Here is a 22280-nt window from a genome sequence, read left to right on the forward strand (position 1 = left end):
AAATAAAAAAAAAAACATATCGCATTAGTATTCTCGCATCGAGTAGTCCTTGGAAAGTGGCTCCACATGGAACACTGCGTCACAAAACTGTGAACTGTCAAAGTTCACTCAGTAACCGTTGCCTCTGGAAGTTTTTTTTTATATTCGGAAAAAAACATCAAAATTCTCTGTCCAAAAATAGTGTTCCAAATTCGTGAAATAGTTACTTAAGTTGCGAAAAGAAAAAGAGTGATTCCCAAATTCCAATTGACTTTATTTTTCAGTCCCGGTTGAAGCTATTTCCGCCTGCTATCCAATGTCATGCTGGTGCAAAGCTCGCACTTGTCCCGACATTCTCCGTCACGTGCCGGCATTCACGGTACAGGCACGACAGTGTTGTGCGAGCGTCTGGCCACCCTGCACCATCCCGCTGTTCTGCATCCGGCGGCCACGAATTTCACGCTTCCGTCGATATTTCCTGCGCGGCGATATACCGGTCTCGCGCGAGTACGGACCACGGTGTGTGAAGCACTTCATCAAGTGGCACACACCGCCCGAACAGCTTAACTATCAGCGCTATTTGCCACTGTTCTTCGATGGGTAAGTGGAGCAAAACGGTCGAGCCCGGCCGGTGCCGCGTCAAATTCGACACTCTAACGAAGGTGGGTGCAATAATTGCAGGTTGTGCGAGTCCACGTTTCCGTACCGAGAATTTGCACGCCACGGTGTGTGCGACCTGCTGGGAGTTGGCACCGAACGGCAGGTAAGTGAGTGTGTGCGTGTGTGTGTGGTTTAATGATTGATGAATTGCAGCAAGCTGAGGGGAGTTCTTGACATTCGTTAGGGATGTTAGGATTTAGTCTACGGTTAATTATTGAGAACCCGCAGAGCTATATTTAGGCACTCTGATTTCTAGTGGAGCAGATGTGGGAAATTGAAATTATAATCAGTTAGTTGTCCCATATAGTATTTCTCGAATTTCTCCACCTTGATCTAGCATAAAGTTCTTGAGACAGTGGTAATTTAAAGGAAATAACAATACATGAATTCCTGCATAATCTGTAGACTAACCATATTAAATATCATTTGAGCCCGTCGCAACGAAATGCATAATTAAATGCACTGCTTTTAATATTGAACATACTGCGAAGGAATTACTTATCCCGTGGAAGCTTAATTCTCATCCCTAATCTTATTGCTGGACATGTATGTACAGCGAAAATGGATGCATATATTCAACTCGCTAGTAAACTAGCATGTGTGTGTGGAACAAATTGCCATAGAAACTACGCGACACACAAAAGAAGGAATGTCCAACTGTTGCACGCCGGCGGCATCATCATCTACTCAGTATGAATTGCCGTAGACGAATCCCACTTGCCGTGTCGTAAAGCACAAGCTGTGTAGCAAAAAGTTTTTTTTTGTTGCTTCGCTTCCGCCCAGGAATCATTCTCCAGGATTCGCGCTCAGTTGCAACAGGGCGAGCACACTCACACACACCCACACATTCAAACACTACGCACAGTGGGAAAGGGTGACAGTGAAAAACACAGTGAATGAAGTGCATCCAGCCCATTCGTATGAATAAGCGAAGACTGTGAAATTGCATTTCCAGCGCAGCACCGTAGCGATGAAGAATGTGTTCCCGTTGCACATTCGCGCGGGAAGTGATCCCGGTTCTTTCATGCTGACGATGACAGACGTTAATGCAATCTGTGGCTCGAGAGGGCTAGCCCCGTGTACTGTGCGCGAGCAGGGAACACTTGCGGGACTTCGTGGCGAGCGCTTAGAACGGGCGTGGGCAAGGGGTTGTTAGAGTGCTGAAACATTCAACAAGAGACAGCACACAGAACAAAAAAACACACCCGGGTGTGCTGGCGGGATATGGACCGGATGGACACCGATGCTTTTTCGTCAAATGGCTAATAGTGGTTTGGAAGTGAGGGATGTCGCATTCGTTTGCTTCCGGAAACTAGCTTCTTTTTTGTTGTTGTTGTTAGCTCTTTCCTATTGTCCGATTCGTGATGCCGTCCCTTGAGTGGAACAAGATTTATGGCAGATTTTGGGTTGCAGCACTCTGGTTCACTTTTTGTTAACAACTGTTTTTTTGTTGGCTCGCAAGTGCAGATAATGTGAACATTCCCTTTAGGGAATGTGTCGGATTCATGGTTGAATTGAAAAGAAAGACACACACACACACATGCATCCGGAACAGACAGAAATGTGTCCAACTCGTCACTTACTCTGTCCACCAAACAACGGCAACGTGATACTTCCGAGGCATAGCCTTTACCCGTTGTGTCCTGTCCAATGAATGCAATCCCCGTTTTTGCATTAAGCCCCATGGCCACACTCGGCCACTGAAGGGATAATTTGCTATGCTAGCCATCATCGTCCTCATCATCACCGTCACGTGGATGTTGTTACTGCTGACGGTCGACATCACCACTAACGCTGACCTTCACGCTAACCCGTGGAAGCCTTATACGGCTCTTTACGTTTCAGGCTCTGCCTACTGGAAATGGTTTACACGTGCAGGAACACAGAGCGGTACGCCGTTGTAAAATTGGACGCGTGTGTAAGCCTTCGCTAGGTACAAGGCTTGCACAGTTTTAGCCATGGTCCCATCCACGTTTACCCGTGTCCGATGGGCATCGTAAAACATAAAACCTGACGGAGACCTGTTCCTGGCTCGGCCCCATTCGTTGACCTCGTTTTCCGTCGGCAATGCGTCAACAAATGACGTGGAAAGCTGATGAGATAGAAAATCATCGCACTCAATCATCAAAGGCCTGCGGACGAGGGTTGGCGTACGAAATACGGGCGGTTCTAGCGGTTCTTGCGAGATGAAGACATGGAGTGTTGTGCTACTTGCACGCCGGTACTGCTGCGCTGGTTCGGCTTATCTTGCACTGGTTCGAGGCAAACTTTTGCATAGTGCATTTTTATGTGCAAGCGAAAAATTAATTCAGGGACCTCGGGACTTGACAGTTCATCAGAGGTCACTCAAATGGAATATAAATAGCATAATATCTGGACGTTGCCTAGGCGGAGTGAAGTGGCGGCTATCTTGAGATGTTGCGCAGCGCATGGTAGATGGTAGGGCCTCGGCGGAGTTGTTGTGGGAATTACCAGTGGGAGCGAGATATGAAGATGATGAGAAATCTCCAATCAGCATAACCTCAAAGTTAATTATTGTGTACCAATCATCGTGGAATTGAGTTTACGTGGAAGCGAAAGGTGTCCTTTACTGGATCTGATGTGCGGCATCTAAAACAAAAATACCCCACACACAGATTTCCTCTGAGAATCAACACACCTGTAGCACCGTTTCAAATGATAAGAACCGCAAAGTGTACTTTATTCTGGGGACTTAGTCAAGTCTTCTATTTTTAATGTGAATTTCCGCAACCGTGACATTCAAACACTTTGGCACACGCGAATGTGCAAACATGTGTGCAACCGAAGAAGGATTTTAATACTAAATTCGGTTTCGTCTGTACGGTATGCTCCTCTTGAATGTTTTGTCGATGTTTCATCTAACCGAGGTGAATTCCGTGACAAAGCAACATATAAATCCGTGCACAAAGAAACAGAACGAATATAAAATTAGATCTAACTTTTGCCACAAATCTATCGCACTTGCAAAGGCATTTTGGAGAACTCCGGTGAGGTAGGTTCGGCGAATTGGTACACGGTGCAAAGACAACCAGCTGTCAATGGTACATTTTTTTAAGGATTACGCCATTCACACCGAGACAAACTCACGGGGGACAAAAACGACAACAACAAACACGGTCCCAGTGTTCGATTCGGGTACGGAAACTTCTGGCCTCCATTGAGCGTTATAGCGAATGGAATCGTATTTGGTCCGCAGGTCACCTAGGAGTATGGCAGTTGTCGGCATCGAGTATGAAAAAGTAAAAGCCATGCTAGCGCGGTACACCATCCCCGGGTACGGGTGTGGGCCGGGAAGCAAACTTTTGGGGCGCACCGTGAAATGAGTATAACAATATTCAAATATTGCCACGATTTACATACAAATTCATCATAATGAGAGTTAAGAAATTGCAAAATTTGACCCTGTTCGGGTACGATGGGTACGATGCGGCAGGCAAAAGCACGGAATATGCAAGCCAAAGTAGGATCTAAGCCGTAGTAAAGTGGCACGGCCCGGGCGAAACCTGGGCACACAAGTTGGGTGAAAATATATTTCTTCTTGCGGTATTCTCTGGTCTCTTGTGCTTGGTTGAAACTTAAATCAACGTCACCAATGCTATTTTCAATGGTGCTTTTGGGAACCAACGCCAACGGGATCTGCTGATCAGGATCTCATTCTTAAAGTATAGCGCCCACCAAGACCCTCTCATACAACCTCGTACCACCGGCAAAGATCGATGGTGTACGAATATGAGTGCACAGGCGAAAAATTGCGCACCGCAATCGAATCGAGAACCACCAGCAAACGGGCGTTCGCTTATTTGTGTGGAACGTTCTCAAAAAACTGTCGAAGTTTTGCCCCACCCACCGTACCGCCCGGAGTGAGCAATCACAATAATCCCCAGATGGATGGGGAAACGGGGCCGGCACCACCACCAGACGGTGATCGCATAAACATAAATCATTTAACATTCAAATGAAGCTTTCTTTCCACGCCATGATACGGCAAGCCTTCGGAAATGGCTTCGCGCCTTGGGGCTGCCGTCTCTTCCGCGCTAGTAACGGGGCCTGTCAAAGACCCGGTCGGTCACTGGCGGGTGGCGGGTAATAATAAACCGTGTTACGATTTGGAAAGAAAGACAACATGCGTGGGAAGACTCTGTTTGGTCTGAATTTATGCAAACCGCTTGGACGGGGCTTGCCATGGGAACGGCAGCAGGTACGTGGCACGTTGGAATTAATGATTCAGCTGCATGCAAAACCATGATTCACAGCATTTTCCGGCTTTCATTCGTCAAGCGCCCACCGAGTCAACACCCGTGGGGTGACGATTGACAACGGAAAGTATGGCATTGTATCAGATTTGCGTTTAAAATAAACTTTTTTGTATTATGCTTAATTACCGTACCCAGCTGGGACGGATACATTCGGACGAACGTTCGCCCGATTTCCAAACGGCGCGGGATGGGAATTTGAAGGTAGCGGATATGGAATGGTACATTAGCTAGGTTGATTTTCCTTCGGTAGTTAGAGAAAGTAAGTTATCAATTTAGATACAAAGTGCTTCCTCCAGAACTGTTTCTAATCGATTGTTGTGAGGATAATTGCATTACATAAATTAATGGTCGCATTATAACACCTGACTGTAAAGATTGAGAGCTCAGAAGTTGACGATGGAAAAACTTGCAACTAACAAAATTTAAACCTCCCACAAACCAGTATCAGTAACTGCGAGAATTTGCATCATTTTGCTAATGGACCAAACTTTTCCCTTCGCTTCAATGTACTCCAGCTCAAAGACTTGTTCCCTTCGTATCAAAAGCTATCATCCAACGATCATCAATCGTTCGGATCCTGCCAGCGAGAGTCGATCCAGATATCCTGCTGGGGACCGAAATCTCTTGCACCGCCACTGTTGCCGTACGGTGCTGATGAGCCGGTGACTTTGGCCGTGGGTTTAATCCGAGCTTCAGCTTGGTGGCAAATTGGTGCCGCTGCCCCAAATGTCGCCGCCAAGTTGCCGCCGGTGATGTAAAGTCGTGCGGTGAAAGCAAGATGGCCCGAATTGGCCAAATTAGATTGACTTCCCTGGTTATCCCTTTTCTGGTTCCCACGCTAGTGCTGCTGGCCAATGAACTTGCCGGTCAAGTGAGGCTAAGACGAGACGTAGCAAGCACCCCCACTAGTCCCTCCTACCGGATTTGGTTGTCACCGGGCAAAAAGATGGTTTCTTGATTTTTACGCTCAGAAAACAGCCGACTCAATGATGGTAAATAATTTAATAAATTAATTTGATGTAGATTAGCGCGCTGTGTCTTACCGTGCGCCACACACCGCGTGGTAGCGCGACGGGTGCTGTAGCTGATTGAGGATGGCCGACGGTAATGCTGATGATGGGGTCCAACCGGCGCCTCATCAACAGCAGGTACCGCCTTCTGTGTAGCTACAGGAAGTCTTGGACGGTCGGCACGATCCAGCCCATCATCTGCATGGCAATCCTGTGCCCCATTGAAAGCGTCGCCGCAGGGGGTGCTTTGCAGGCTACCAGCCAGCTTTAGTTGAGCCGTCGTCGCAAGGCGCGGGGTCATGGCTGACCGCAGGCAATGTGAAGGAATTGGATGAAAAAATTAATTTACTTTCAGGACGCTTCTCCAACAGCCCCCCAAAAAATGCCGTTCTAAGGTACTTTGAGCGGTTCTCGGTGCTGCCGGTATGAACAAACCACTCCATGGACACTCTCGGGATTAGGCTTAGTGAACCGTGCCACGATTAGATTATTATGAAGACCGCCCGGATGGGCAGAGATAGGATTTTCTAGTGCTTGAGAAGGCACGAACCGATGCTGGGTACGTGCGACTACTAAAGGGACACTTCTGTAGGGTGCCCCATAATGATAACGAGAGCGCCTATCGCTTGTTTCGATGGGAGCGGCATCTGGTAGTGGCAAAGAATGACCCAAGCCGGAGCCTTTTGCTCGGTTTCAACTCAAGTGACATCAACCCCCCCGGGCAGGCTACTGCTGGGCACACACACAATGCTTATAATTGCGGTCGTTATTTCCAACCGATTTGTGATGCTATCATAATCTCTTAGATTTCCATTTCCAGGCTCCATTTGGTTGTTGGTGGTGATTGTAATGAATGACGTTCGAGATGGGATCGGTGTTTTACGTATTCTACCCAAAACAGTCCCACACACACACGCTCACGCTGCCATTTTCGTTTCTTTTCTTTGTTTCATGTATTGTTTCTACGGCCGTTCTGCAACAAAAAAAATCATGAACCCACACGCATAGATATTCCAAACCATCCCCCTGCTGATACTGCCGATGCGCGAGGCGTTGAATACGAGAAATCCGGACATTATAATTGCAACATTAAGAGCGTTACAGCAGCTGCTACGAGTCGGTAAGTAAAACGGGCGGCAGTCCGGATTGGTCTCTCCATCTCCTAGACGAGCATCTTTTGCCAAACCGAAGATGACAGTCAGGCAGATGTGTACAGAACGGGCTGCATGGCGCCGGAGGGGGAGTGCTGTGCCGTCTGACTCATCTCCGGTGCGAATAGAGCAACTCCGTATCGCTTAATGCTGATGCGAACCCAACGTTGATGGCACACTCGGTTGCCTAAAACAGTAGTTAGTTTGCTTGAGTTGATGTGGGGTTTGAAACAGGGGAACCGGATGTTGGATTAAGAACGGGGTTTTTGAGTGTAGTGTTGGGATTTTGCAACGAACTTTTTTGCTTTATCGTGACGCTTTAATGAGCCCGTTTCGGGGAGTGTTTTCGGTTTTTATTTCACCGTGCATGTTGTGTTGATAATTGATACATTTGCTGCTCGCCTAATTTTGAGCAAAATGTTAACAGTATAATAAACATCTTGGGATATTCTTACATTCCGTAGCTTCTTTTGCCGATAGGAAATGGAGGCGCTTTGTGTTTTAAAATCAGGAGGTCTAGCTTTGTCGAAGTATTAGTCACATATCGACATAGTACCTTAAGCATCTGTTATGTCTGTTCCTACTAAAGATGCAGTCTTAAGGCAATCAATCGTCTTGTAAATCATTGCTAATCATTGCTTATCTATAGCTATTCCAATATTTATCGTTTCCAATCTTCGCGATTGAATTAAGTTATGGAATACGATAAAACAATTCCATCTACTTTCATTTGTCTTGCACTATTATTGTGTCTTTATTGGGCATTTGATTGGAATTCTTGGATACGTGGTAAGCATTCGACTATCGCTTAAAGCTATTGGTCCTATTGGCGATAGCGAGGAAGGATACTGAACCAATCCTAGTTGTGCTGATGGCTTTTACCACACATACATTGGAACACCTCCACTGTCTCACCTCGCACAAACTTTGACGGCAACGTGCGCGGCGTGGGTTTAATTAATATTGTTTATAACGAGTTAAACTGAAATTAAAACAAAGAAATATTGTAATAGAACACCGAGAGCGGGAGCAAGAGCAAGGTGTGCACAACAGGCAAACGGTGGAAAGGCAGCTACTTACTGATAGCGTTTTTATGGTCCTGGCACCTGTTGGGATTGTTTTAATATCTTGGAAAGCTTCGACAGTTTCCCGGCCCTCCAGGGAATCGGGAGTGAAGCCGCTGAGTTGGGTACCGCTGCATTAGGCAAGTGGGTTTCCCACCATTCCGTGGAAACGGTATCATCTATTTTTTTTTCTCACGTCTTTCTCTACCAACACCGGCTACAGTACGCTCTCTGACTTGCTATGGTCGGCACATACTGCTGCACACGAACACACGCGCCGCTAGATTCCTCTTGGGAAGAATTTACACACGTGCGAGAAGAGAATCATTGCCGGGTGTGGCAGAAATGGGGGGTGGGACGCATTGGGGGGAGGGGATGAGAAATTAAATTTTAATTTTCCATTAACGTTGAAACATGACAAACGTGTCGCTTGGTTCAGAGTACCGGTGGTACCATGATGGGACGCCTTTCTTCCTATGCTTTCCTCGTCCTCGTGCCAAACCAAATCAAATGAAGCTGCAGAATGATGGCCGAGTTAGTGGCATTGGCGGATGTGGTGGGTTCTCTCTTTCTTATTTCTTTTTTTCGTTCTACATTTCACCGACAGTTAATTGAAACTGTTCACTGAAAAGCTAGTCTAAAGCGCAGCAATAATCGTTAATGTGTAATTTAGTTAAAACGATGCTTATAACAAACAATTGTACGTGCTCAGGATCTTTTTATAGTCTTTGCTTTAATTATTTACCAACGCAACGTATGGTATTCTTTGATGATGATCGTTAAGTGCTGGATATCTGTGTGTTTGATATGATCTATTACAGCGTATGCTATCTTATCTCTGTAACAGTAAAATCAAACTATAAAAAGATGATGATGTTTAAAACGGTATCTGGAAACATCATTCTATCCCCGTTACAACTTCCAGTTGTTCAAAGTATACAACTCGCCTTTATCCAAACGGCAGTTTCATCCTTTTGCCAAGCAAACCCTTGTTACTTGTGTGTCTAACAAAGGAATAAAACTCCAAAAGCGCAACCGAATTGTTAACCATTTCGAAGAATTTTACACTCGTTCTGCCCTCATCATCCTCCCCCCGGCCAAATCCCATTCCGGCAGCCTTTTTTGCGGACATTTCTGTTGAAATGGAACACAATGCTGCACACATAATAGCCTTGGTACTGTTTTTCTTACAATATTCCCATCAGGCGGACGGTGGCCCCCTGTTACGCTCTTCCCGGCCAAAGGGATTGTTTAGGCTCGTCCTCATCTGTAAATAGTGATTTTTCCCGGAAGCGGCCAGGCAGCGATGTAAACGATGCACAAAAAGCAGTAAGAATACGTGCTCGAATAGGAGCTCGAATCCCGTACCGAGCGAATCGTGCTGTAGCAATAGCACGAAATTGCGCCTTCGGGCAGTCTGTCTCTTCGGTCTGGTCGGGCCGGGTGTACCCGGTGCAGCAGCTTTGTTCAACTCCTTGTAAAACCGCAAAAATTCTCGTACCATTTGCTCTGTCGTTTCGCGCTTGTTTCTTTTGCGTGGTTGAAGCGAAACACTTTCGCACAGTCCCCCCTCCGTCCCCCGCACACACCCGCACATGGTCATGGTGGCAGTATTATTTTATGATTTTTACTGTTGGCCCATCATTATTTTACAACATTTTACGTGCGGTAATGGCGTGTATGTGTACGGTTTGTTGAGGTTCAGTGCAAATTTGTAGAGCGAATTTGTGCACGGGTATCGTGCAGCCACCGTTTCTGCACAGGGACGATTTTCTGCTTTAAGCACGGTAAGCGGTAAGATAAAATAAAAATGAATTTCCCAACGCCCAGGTATATGTCCAGTTGCACACCGAGCACCACGCCATATTCCATGCACCGAAAGTCAAATAGATAAAATGAAAGGAAATATGTACGGAATTTCCCGTCCGCCTGGTGCGCCTTGACTATGTCGTTTCGGTTCGAGCCTTTAAATGAGCTGACCGTTTTCATTCCATCTGCAACTCCAAAACAAGGACAGGTGCCCGGGAGCACTGGCACCAGGAACGAGATTGCACCGCTGGTGTAAAGCGTACGTAAAATTGCTAGCAAAATGTGCTAAATCGGGGTGGCATAGTTGAAAGTTGAAAATTGTAGAGAGAGAGATATTTAAAAAAAAACACATACACACACATACTGGCTGCTCGTGGAATGCGAAAAGGAAACAACTGGAAGAAAAAGTTTTTCATATGCAAGAGCGGAACGTTGACGTTGAGCGCTATTTTTCCCACATCGAACCCTGGGTCGAACTATGTCGACAAAAAACGACACATCATTTGGTTAGGGGTTGCGCGTACTTGGTCGTACGGTCGTAGAAGGGTTCAGTTGCGGCAGACCAACACTCACCAAAAAACGAAAACTCGAAAAAACACGTTAACCAAGCAAATGGACAATTATTTGCCATCGGCGTCTGCCAGCGAGTTTGGGTTCGTGCGGAGGTCAGTACGTTGTAATGCAAACGGTAGAGCAAACATTGCGAGTTTTTTTGCTTAACCGTAACATTTGAGATGGAATGCATGAAATACAATCCACACGGGATAACATTGGGGCAAAATGGAATGCTTTGTAAAGCGCTTCCGAACCAGACAAATTGATAAGTTCATTCACTTTACAAACAGTACGCGGCCGAGGGTTTTAATGTAAATTTTGTTTAATGTTTTTACTCCACCAGGTCCTTCGATTGGAATAGCTTTGGTTCCGTACTACAGACAGTTGCTCCCGACGTTGAACCTCTACAAACAGCGACGTGTGAATATAGGCGATCGTATTGACTTTCGCGGCGGTCGACGGATCGGTGATGTGGTCAACGTTACCCTCGAGCAGTTGGAACAATGCGGAGGACCGGACGCATATCTGAACATTAAGTACATGGTGCCAACATACGAAAGTTGTGTCTATAATCGATGAAGTGGAATAAACCATCGAAATTCGGTAACGTAACGTAAACCAATATACCAAGGCAAAGAAAAGGGGAAAGGCAACTATGTTTCTTTTTCATAAGTTTATAACATGCTTGCAAACGTAACCAGCTCGCTATCGCTAACACTATTGCACTAACGCGACCGACTGCTGAGGCCGTTTCAGAAAGAAGTCTTCCCGAGCGCACAGCCTTGCAGCTTTACATGCATCTATTCATGCGCTCTCGGAATGTTCGCTTGTGGTCGCCGGTCGTACCCAGTAATGTATTTAAAGTACGAAACGCTTGGTGTGGAATGGTGCGGCGGTCGCACAGCATAAATCACAACCCAAATTGGATGGAAAATGGTAAATCATCATTTGTGCAATTTTCCGTCCTATTACTTTTGTTGCCGGGAGCGTAAATGCACGGTAAAACGCAAGGAAGTGATATGGTTTACGGTTGATAATAGGGAAACTATCAACCGGAAACAACCTACAGAGGGTTCAAAATGTGTTAAGTGTGCGTTTTTACTTGTTTTGGGAAGTTCCTTGGGAAGTGGTTGTGCAATTTTCTGCAATTATGAGTGTGTATATGGGTTAAATTTATATATAAGCGGTTGGGAAGAGAATTTTCTCTTTCTTGCCATTTTACTACAGCATAGATTGACTTTTAGACATTTAGACTTTTACAAGTTTGATATTTTTCAAGAAACTAGTCAGTCCAATTCCGTGATTTTATGTGAGAATTAAAATAATTAGATAATGTAAGAATAATAAAGAATTGGAGCGAGATTCCCAAAGGAACAGTGGGAAGTACTCTGTACAATATAATAATCTGTATTATAAAAAAATCTTTAATGTGATTGAAATGTGAAAAATTTTACAAAATTCAAAATTAATTTTATTATTTTCTTTTTATTAAAAGAAATGTTATGAAAGTACTCGTTAGCGATATGCTTTGATTTCAACGAGACGTTAGCATGTATGCCATTACGAGCAACTATCGAAGCGGAGTTGGCATTGATTCTCGTTCTTCATTTCCATCCCGTTGCCATACCTACTGGATTGAAATACGGGCCCCTGACCTAAGTACAAAATGTGCAGCACACGCAAACGTTGCTGAATATAGGGGCGGGTTTTTTTTAAGGGAAAACCTTTTATCCACACATTCGAACGTGCCACAAAAACGACCTACCGATAAAATATGCATTGACAGTCATCGGTTTTCCCCCAATTGACTTTTATTTCCGAACGAAGTTAACCCCGCCATTTCACTCTGGGTTTCCCCTTTTCCCCCTACCAACGCATCGTACAGGGCGCGCGCGCGTCGTTCATTCACTACGATGGGATTATTTGGATTTATTGGATCAATTCCATCGCCGAGCCTTTGATACTTTCTTTATTACATATCCTTCAGAGTGCACTAAACGTTTGGGGTGAAAATGTGTATCCTAACACGGGCCTGTAACCTGCCGGGTTTTGTTGCTTTGGTTAGATAACAAACATAAACACAAACACAGGCTTGTATGTAGCTAATCCTGTAGCATCGAGGACGCATCATCCATAGTGTGAGCGTTGAAACTTACCCGAAAATAGCTCCAGGAACTTTTCCACACCGTAGTTTCCGGGAAACCGATACAATGGATCCTTCAGCGCATTCTGATTGTGCACCTTGATGCGCTTGATCATGAAGGTAATGTTGTCCGGTTTGCCATCACCATTGAAATCTGGGAAGAAATAAAAAATGAATTTTAAAATACAAATAGATTATCATTTGGTATGAATATAATTTATTCATTGTTATGTATTTCTATGCTAAAATTGTAAAACAATGTAGATCGCATCACAAAATGGCAATTGTGAGATCATTTGCGGTATCATCACTACCGCAACCTACCCCAAACACTATGACACTAAACCACAAAACATTCGCAACATAAACAATTCCTTCCATCGCTCTACTACATTTGAACACAAAATTCTGCAATCCGCCCAAGAACGCATATTGTGCATTTGTACAGGTGGCGAATTTTCTAATCCATCTCTCCTGTGGCGTCACATCGCCAACTAAGGGTGGCACCATGGAGGCAACTGTATAGCCCGCGGGAAATGCATTTTTGCTTCACCACTTGCTGCGACGACGTCGAAAGGGAAGATGAATTTCTTCACAATGACTTTGTTGATGTTGCTTGGAATGTGTGTGCACTGCTGCCCATTCCATCCCGCTCTCCAGTCCGCGCTGCAGAAGTCGAAAGGTGAAAGAAAACCTTAAGCAACACACACCCACGCAAAGGACCTGACGGGATAAGACGGGAGTCCCCGTTTCACGAGCGAGTTAGCTGCTATCAGCATCCCAAGCTCGGTGCTTTTATTCCTGTGGGTCTACCTCATCAAATATCCCTGGGCCCTTTGGCGTACCCTCGGTTCGGATGATTTCTGTGAGTGACAATTTCCTGCCGCCTGCTTTCTACTTATGCCAAGGTTGGTAAGGCAGAAAGAAATCGGCAAGCACAAAAGGTGCCCAACAGTATGATGACATTTGTTGAATGTTTGCATTTCTTCTGGCACCTTCGTGAAATGGCGCTTCAGCTACGGGTCTATAAATGAAGTGAAGTGTCAGAGAGAAACGTGTTCTTCCTTTTGGTAGCGAAGCTTTTAGTGCACTTGAAAGTTCATTTCGCAAGGTGCAAGGTGCTACAATGCCATAATGGACAGCAATTGTGATGGAACAATTAAACAGTTTAGTAATCGAAGGAAGGTTAATTGTATAAATCATATAATAATTGTTATGCTTCAAAGCATAAGGCAAACGATTAGTTGTGAAAGAGAAGAATTTTAATTGTTGCAAATAATTTGGAATCCTCTTCGTAAAAAAATCCTTTCATTGCTTTAACAAAATAAAGAAAATGTTTTTCTTATATGGTAGCCAGTAAAATTTTATTTATATTAAGCAAAGTTAAACCAAAGCTGGGCACGTGGGACACATGTGCCACTACCAAATACACCACACCCCAGTACACATCCCCAACAATCAAACAGGAAAATTAGGATGAATCAATCTGGCTATTACATTAAAGGCAAGCGGTACTTGCGCCATTCCATATGAACTCAAATCATAATTTCTGAAGGTAGAAAGGAAATAGGCGTTCAATAAAAAATGTGGAGAAAACCATGAATCATAAATCGTTTAATAATCGAAGATTCATATGAATAATTTTACTCTAGCACAACACCAGCCTCAATAACGTGAAACAATAAAGCATGATTCCATTTTACACCTACAGTTTCTATACCATAATTTAACCAGAAAGCATAGCCTACAATTGTTGCAGTTTCCAGTCATATTCAACATCAAACAGAGCTTGTGGTACACGTTGCTGTATTTACACTACAATTAAAAATACGTTAACCACCGCAACCGGACGGAGTCGTATCGCCCGTCATGGTTACACAGCCTGTATTTATTTCCATTTCGATTAAGCACACTTTCCAGTTCGTTGATGCAGTTGATGGTTTACCATTGTGTTACCGTTCGGATCACAAATCCAGCACAGCCAACCTGTCGCATCGTACCGGGGGGACAATTTTCCACATCCCAACCATTAGGGCAGTGGTCCTGGGAGAGCGTACTACCAACATGTTGGGGTTTTTGGTTCAGATTTGCCTATTGGCAGGAGTAAACGAATTAAAACAGGCTTAGCCTTTTGTGCTTATATTGGGATGTAAGCTTAGCCCATCGGGTGTGTGGCAAAATTAGGGGGAAGGGGGCCGGGGGGTAAACCCCCCGGTGGAAACCACCATTGAAAGTCACAGTTAAATTTATCGATTGGCCTCAAGAGACAGGTCCGGTTTACCGACGAGAAGTGTACAGAATTAACCGGAGAATAGGAACCCTGCGTTGGGATTTGGGACGATGGTACGACAAAAGGAAGCGGTTTTCTAATCACAGCGTTTTTACATGAGCCACCCAAACGTGCTCACACACTTGCATGCTTCTGGACTCACGTATTGGGACTCTTCAGATGCCACGAGTGCACTTTTACACCCAGTCAGGCTCTTGTACTTATTAGAAATATGGTTTAAAGATGCCTTTTCCTGGTGTGTATAAAACGATAGAATACTTGTTTTTTTCATCCGTTCGTTCATGTGAGTGTCATGGTTTAAATTACTCATTAGATTTTATACGGTTCGATTGGCATTGTAGAAGCATTTGTGGTGATACACAGCTGGAGCTGTTGCATGGATTTGTGCAGTATAATAGGTGACAACGTCTATAGAGCGGTTATTGTTCTGTACAATAAAGGATAGCTTTAAACGAGAACAGAAGGCAAAAAAGGTATGCTGTACATGTAATGCGCTCGTTTTGCACATTAACTTGTTGAACCGGCAGCATTCCAATTAGCTTTATTTTCAACTTCATGAGTAGAGTACAAACCCTTCGGTAAAATTGCTAACCAGAACAATCAGCTAACAGTGCACTGCATGATGGAATATAAGAGTGCCTTTTGTTAATGGGAAAATATTATTCCATTTACCAGCTATTGGTTTACATCCCGCTGATGAGTTATGCATAAGATGCGGAACGTGCTTTGTTTGCCATATGTTCATTGTTATGGTAGCCGTGTGTAAACCCATAATTAACAGATCGATTTTCATCATCAATACGATTGCCGTACAACATTTAACTGATTTGTGGCACTTTGTTTTCTACCGTAACCATTTCCAATAGGCATCTCGCATAATTTATTCCACTCAGGGCGCCGTGCGACTGTTAAATCAAATGCACACAAATGAAGAAATATGTATCGTTTTGCGCTTTTCCGTTCACCATTACGAATCTACCATCAACCGTCCGGTAGCGTCAGTGTCCTACGCAATGATTGACATTTCGGTATAAATTTTAATTGCAAAATCCCACCAAATAGCACCCAATCTTCTCGGTGCCGGAAGCTGCCCACTGTATCGGGCAGTGCAATTTATTTTTGTTTGCCTTCTGTGTCGATTTTTATACATTATGCAGACGGACAATTAAAATGCGCTCCCAATGTCTCAATTTTGATCCCGCTTACGCGCGGGGGCTTTACGGTTGTTTATGTTTAACCATAAATTGTTGCAATTTATGGTACCGGCCGTGTTTCGTGCTGTCATACCACGGAGCAGCAAAACCACACGAACATAATCGAGCCCGTGTTGTCCGTGAACCACCAATCGATAATTTTAAATTTATGCTAGGCATGTTTCGCTTAAAGCGAGAACCAACCGACCACCGACTCCTGCCGTATGCTGGCTGTCTTCATTCTGCGCTTTCGATTCGACCAGACGCTAGCCGAGGAGACGAGCTTTGACAGAAACGTCACCCGGCACTAAATGAGGACAGCTCCGGCCGGTGGACTCGGTGGTTCGATAACGGCCCCCCGAAGGCTCGTGTCAGTGCCAGAAGACAATTATCGGTTTTTCAGGACTTTATTATTCACTTGAGAAACATTCGCCTACCCCAACGCCGGTTGGTTTCGATCAACGGCAGTGTGGCAGCAGTTCGGCCCACTCGATGGCGGGCGTTAACATGCTCGATGTTAAATGGGTGGTTTCCGTCGCCGATAGGTTGGTCGTGTTGTTCGTTGCAAAGATGGCAGGGAGATGGAATAAATTTTGGCACACCACAACATGCCGGCACGGAGACAACGGTCTACAGTGTACGGGCTTGTTAATCCTAACGTATCGATCGAGTGGTTTGTTTTTGATGGCAGCTACGTTAACAACAACACGCCTTGACTAGTGAACGGTTGCTGCAGATAATCATGGTGTGTGTATTTTTTTTTTGTCTGTATCATTTTTATTCTTTTCCAGTTTCAAATTCAAACCATTTTCGCTTTCATCTTTCCTCACCAAACGAAGTCACGTTTCGAACAGGTTTAAATTATGCAAATAGTACTGCCCAAGCAATCCAGTAGGCAATCCCGAAAAGTGCATCAAACGGACGGATTAGATGGTCCTATGCCCTCCCCTGCCCATTTTTTTTTGTTTCATGCTCCAATTATTTGCTCCCAATCGGACTAACACACCCGCACGAGTGGTTTCACTTCGCGGGGATTTAATACCGACACTCGGTGCGAAATGGTTGGCTGCAGAAAAACAAACAGTGGTTTCGGTGAAAAATATGTGCACTTAATTGGAAAAGCGGATGTACCATTTTATAGGCGAAAAATTACAGTGCAAAACTAAAACAAACCGATTGCGCTTTCGGTTCAGCGCGGAACTGGGTTTGCGCCGTGCACAGCGAGCAACGGTTCATCCCGGTTTGTGTATTTTCCTCTAATCTAATCGCTGCACGTACGCACAGTAAGCGCGTACCGGTCGGGCTTTTGTGGCGTTCTATCAATCGCATGTGAATTGACGCGCCCTAAATGGAGACGCATGGTTGAAGTGTTTGATGGAGGCGCCTGGTAGCTGAAGCTTTAATCGGATCTGCGCTCAAGATCTAATCTTATCAATGGCTGGTGTATTTTTTCTCCCACGTATGCGTGCAGATAGCGACAACAAAATTGGAAATCCAATTCCACACCATGTTATGGAGTAAAAATATGTTGTTTTTTTTATGCTTTTATTCGATGTTTTCATGCGTTAAATGCAATCGAGCAAAATACATCGTAGTTTATTCACTAGCACGTAGTGTATCAACCTGTTATATAAATATACCTCTAATCATCACCACATCAACACATTGAAAAAACATATCGACGAATAGTAATAAAAACCTGAATTTACTTACTTATTTACTCGAAGCAAATCACAGCGCGAAATACATCAATACCCAATAGCAAAAGGTCGGATGCTTGTAATGCCACGGTATAATTAAAGCGGACTACATATGCGTTCTTTAATTTAATAGCTGGCTTCATCTACCATCGCAATAATACTAAAGTCTACGGTAAAATATTTCCAACAACAATGACAAGTTAAAGTAACCGGAAACATATACGGCCGGATCTTTTATAAAACACAACATTATTTTAGGAAATTCTTGAACATATTGTACAAGTATGTTGCTTAAACATACGCAAAACAAAATATTTTACTCTCGAGCAGTAACAACACAACTATTTTCGTCGTGGTGCTTTTACACCGAAAAACTGCGAACATTGATGTTAGATTGCAATGGAATCAAAATGGCACTAAAACCTTCTGCTAAAACCGATAGACTACAGAGAGATACCGAAAACCACAGCCACGTGCAATGAAGAACATAAAATGCATTTCCTGTTTTTGGTTTTTGTTGTCATTCTACTCTCGCACTGCGTAACATTCGAGTAAGGGGAAAAAAAACTTTACGATTGAAATTCGATGGTTACAACAACATTTGTTCAGGCTTTTTACGGCTTGCAACCTCCAACAGGTATTGCAAAAGTTTTCACAATAGCTGGTGGTCAGCTGTTGTCTACCAAAATGCATTTGTTGTGTTTTATATTTCTTAGTGTTACCTGTCTGTTCGAGTTTTGGTTAATCCATAAAAAAGCGATGCCATTTTATCCCCCTTTGAGAAAAGCATACCTACATTTGATGTAATTCGTGGACTTTAACTAACACAACCGATCAGCGTTTTATGTCGTACGTGTCTCAAACGCGCATAGATGCGCTGGGCAAACATTTTTCCAACTAACTTCACCACAGTGACATAGTAAACATTTCCAGCATTTGCACTTAATTCCAACGAACTCAAAGTAATTTGCAAACGTGAAAATCACTGGCCCCGAAAGCAGTGGTTGGTGTGTGCGTGTAAACAATTTTTGGCTAAAAAGTAGCAGACAGACACATCTTTTCCCGCCGCTCCAATTTGCGCTCCCAATTTTACGCTTTGATTGAGTTCTCGGGTGCCAATGATGTTGAAAAATACGCTTCAGCTTTTCAGCCAAATTACAATTTCACCCATCTTCAGCATATTTTTCCTCGTTGATTTCCAATTTCTAGCTGTTTGATAATATGAAGATGAGGTGTGCGAACGTATTGCCCCAGCGGTTGTGGCGGTAAGATTAAACGACACGATTTTCGCCCCCTCTCCCACCACCAAACACGACAAGTTCGCTAAGATTTTAGACATCCTTCTTCCTTGTTTGGTGCTTACTTGCACCGCTAACGCAAACGCCTGTCTAAGCAGCGCTTTGAGCGGTCCGATTGAGCATGAATGGATCTAAGCAGACGGTAAGCGCGAGAGCAACCCGAGTAGAAACTGACTGATCTGACTGATCGGCATCGAGTGACGCGTATCAAAAGACGTACGCAAACCCACCGATCTGGAAAACATCGTGGGAAATTGACTTTCCCCTATCCACATCCTCTGTTCCGCTTCCCGGCACACCGGTGGCCGGCATCGTAACGACATCGTGTCGAGCTTGTCGAGGCGTTTGAGTGGACGCTGGAATTGAATTAAATTCTCTCAGCTTCGCAATCGGAGCCGCTTGGCCTATCAGTAGTACGGCATATTTCCGCCAAACCCGATACGACGACGACGGGGACAATTGCGTCCCCGCCCGGAGGCTGTCGACCGGAAAATGACTGCGGTAAAATTTGATGAAGGACCAGCCTGGCGGAATGCCGGTGCGCTTCCGTCGAATGTCATCGGTGTCGACGGGCGGGAAATTGAGGAGATTGCGGATTTGGGAATGTCGTCGAACCGACGCAAAAAAAAAACAACAACAACGCCTTTCCCCAAGTGCGTCACTGAAGCAGAGTTTCCCATTATAGGTTTGGAATGGAGGCACGAAGACACGAGCACGACTGTCCGTATGCGAGGTTTGATAAAACCACCAAACGTTTTGCGTATTGTAGGTGAACCATAACGAGTTTTGATTGATTTTCACACGCAAATTGCGTCGGTGGACGAGTTTACGATGTCATTTAATTAAGCGCTGGGAACTTTGGCATACCGCTTCATAATCATTTGAGCGTCAGCAAAATACTTTCAATAGGGAAGATATTTTTATAAAAAAGAAGGAAAATTGAACATTGATTAACACTGGTTATACAAAAATAATGTTATTGAATAAATTGAATTGTCCAGCATGTTATGAACCAGATCAGATGATAATATAATAGTAATTTAATAAATGATAATTTAATAGCGCCAGTAACATTTCATCCGTCAGTTTTGATCAATTATGTTGTGTTTTTAGTGTACAAAATTCGGGTAAAATCGAGTCAAAAAGTGAGCGTTTAAAAAATTAAGAAAATATTAAAAATAACGGACATTTTTGAGGACTAAATTATTAAAAGTAGAGTTAATACCTGGAATAATATATATAATAGACCTAGAAACAATGATTTTTTTTTTCATCAGCTTTACTTGTGAAGATGTCTAAATAAAAATAATTCCCCATTTCGGGGCAAAGTTTCACGGTATTGGGATTAAGATTTCGTAGGTGAAAACAATATGAAGATCACACCATATGTCCTAAAGGTTTTGGCTCTATCGACAACATGTGTTGATGAACATTTTAATTAAACAAAAAACTTTAAACAAAGACGTATGTTTTTGTTCCACTGATGCGAAGCTTTTATTAGTTATACAGCCTATTGGACCGATTCCTTCATGAATTGGGCCATTCGAATTTAAAGAAAGCTTCGCCCAAGTATGGTAAATAAATTTACTCTGTTTATCATGAGGCAATTCTTATGGCGGAAAATGCAAACAACTTCTCGGGTTGATACGCTAACCCGCCTAGCCTATTTTATTTCTTTGTCAAACTTGCAAGAGATTCAGACCGCGCTGGAATCGGAATGGGGCAAAGTGTTTCACCAATGTTTCCGTCGTTCTATTTTCTTTCCCGCATAGCAATGTTGCTCTGGTTAAAAATATAAATGGAATTCTGCATTATATACACCATTGTTGTTCGAACTGCTGCTAGAAAGCACAAAGGAACGGCACACCGAAATACAGCTACTACAGGCAACGATATTATCAATCAGCCCAGTACTCGCTATTTGCTGCTCTCTGTGTGAAACCACCTGAAGGATCAAACCCCTCCCTCCTTCGTTTTAGAAGATGTTGCTTTACATCGTACCACCGGTTAGGCGGCCTGCAGCGTTCATGTCCCACGGTTGGGGACCTACCAGGGCTTCCAGCAATTGCGACATCCAAAACCCTTTGAGAAGCAATCTTCTACAGGCAACAAAACACATGTTGGACGAGCAGTGGAGGTACAAGAGCAAAGCTAAAAACAACCGTGTACATACGTACATACACAAACACACTTTTATCGATAGACGCCCCCTCCCACCCGCACACACCCACACAAACCAGCCGGTATGATAACATCAATGCACGAGAAGTTCTGTCGCTGGTCGCTGGAACAAATGTTTCTAGTTACGTTTCAGCATGCCAACCCGGTTTTTTTGCTGTTTATGGAAGGAAAGAAGACGACAGAAAAGTGGAACAAACGCTACATTGACACCGCACACGCTTCCGAGCGGCGTTTGTTTGGTTGGAAAAATGGAGAGAGAAGAAAAAAAAAACCTCTCTCGATTCCGTGCAAGAAACGTATTCGTTGCGATGCCAACTCCGAAATAGGAGGAAAAGTTGCAAATGTTCAGGAATAAAATACATATAAACACCGCCCTTTCTCCCGCACCACCCAGAGCATCCACGGGCTAACTTCAATTCCGATGTCGGTTGACGAGCGACCAGAAGCAAAAACGGAAAACATGTAATGCTATAAACGAGTTTTTGGCTGTCGGAATATTTGGCCGATCCTTTTTTGAGCGGAGGGGGGGGGGGAGGGAGAGGGGGGCGCTTTCGGGATCAAGGTGCAAGTGATGCATGCAGTACGTTTCGGGGCGGGGCTAGTGGAGGATCCTGCGAGACTCGGTTTAGTTATTCCGATTTTAGTCCCCCACATCTGGCCCCTTCCGGCTTCCCCCTTCCCGTGACCCCATAAAGACCAATCCTGATGGTCCTGAGACCTGGGAAGATGGGCCAAAATATTCAAGCTACTATCAAATACAGTTTTGTGATTCGATTCGACCCGTTGCACGAGAGAGTATTTCAGTCCTCGTGTGGGGTAGGTTTACGAGGGCGACAAGCTGCACGGGTGCCAATGCCTTTCAAAGCGGATTGTGTTGTGGCATGCATGCACGCCAGTGTTAAATTTGCGATGCCATCGTTCGACCGGGCTCGACTTGCCCGGGTCTTGGTTCTTCTCCATTGGCAACAAA

The 22280-nt window shown here is 44.3% G+C and overlaps 2 protein-coding genes across 2 annotated transcripts in view; one reads left to right on the top strand and one right to left on the bottom strand.

Moving 5' to 3' along the window:
- LOC128710446 (uncharacterized) overlaps window positions 1-22280 on the bottom strand; it is a 154484-nt gene that overhangs the window by 34649 nt on the left and 97555 nt on the right. Inside the window, exon 6 of the mRNA XM_053805499.1 lies at window positions 12662-12802. Within this exon, the coding sequence (XP_053661474.1) occupies window positions 12662-12802 (141 nt within the window). The remainder of the gene's footprint in view (window positions 1-12661; window positions 12803-22280) is intronic.
- On the top strand, window positions 296-11084 carry LOC128710448 (parkin coregulated gene protein-like). Its single transcript, XM_053805500.1, has 4 exons — window positions 296-579; window positions 661-742; window positions 6935-7046; window positions 10849-11084. The coding sequence occupies exons 1-4, from the start codon at window positions 296-298 to the stop codon at window positions 11082-11084; spliced, it is 714 nt and encodes a 237-aa protein (XP_053661475.1).

This window comes from Anopheles marshallii, chromosome 2 (genome assembly GCF_943734725.1).
Source record: "Anopheles marshallii chromosome 2, idAnoMarsDA_429_01, whole genome shotgun sequence".
Lineage (NCBI taxonomy): Eukaryota > Metazoa > Arthropoda > Insecta > Diptera > Culicidae > Anopheles > Anopheles marshallii.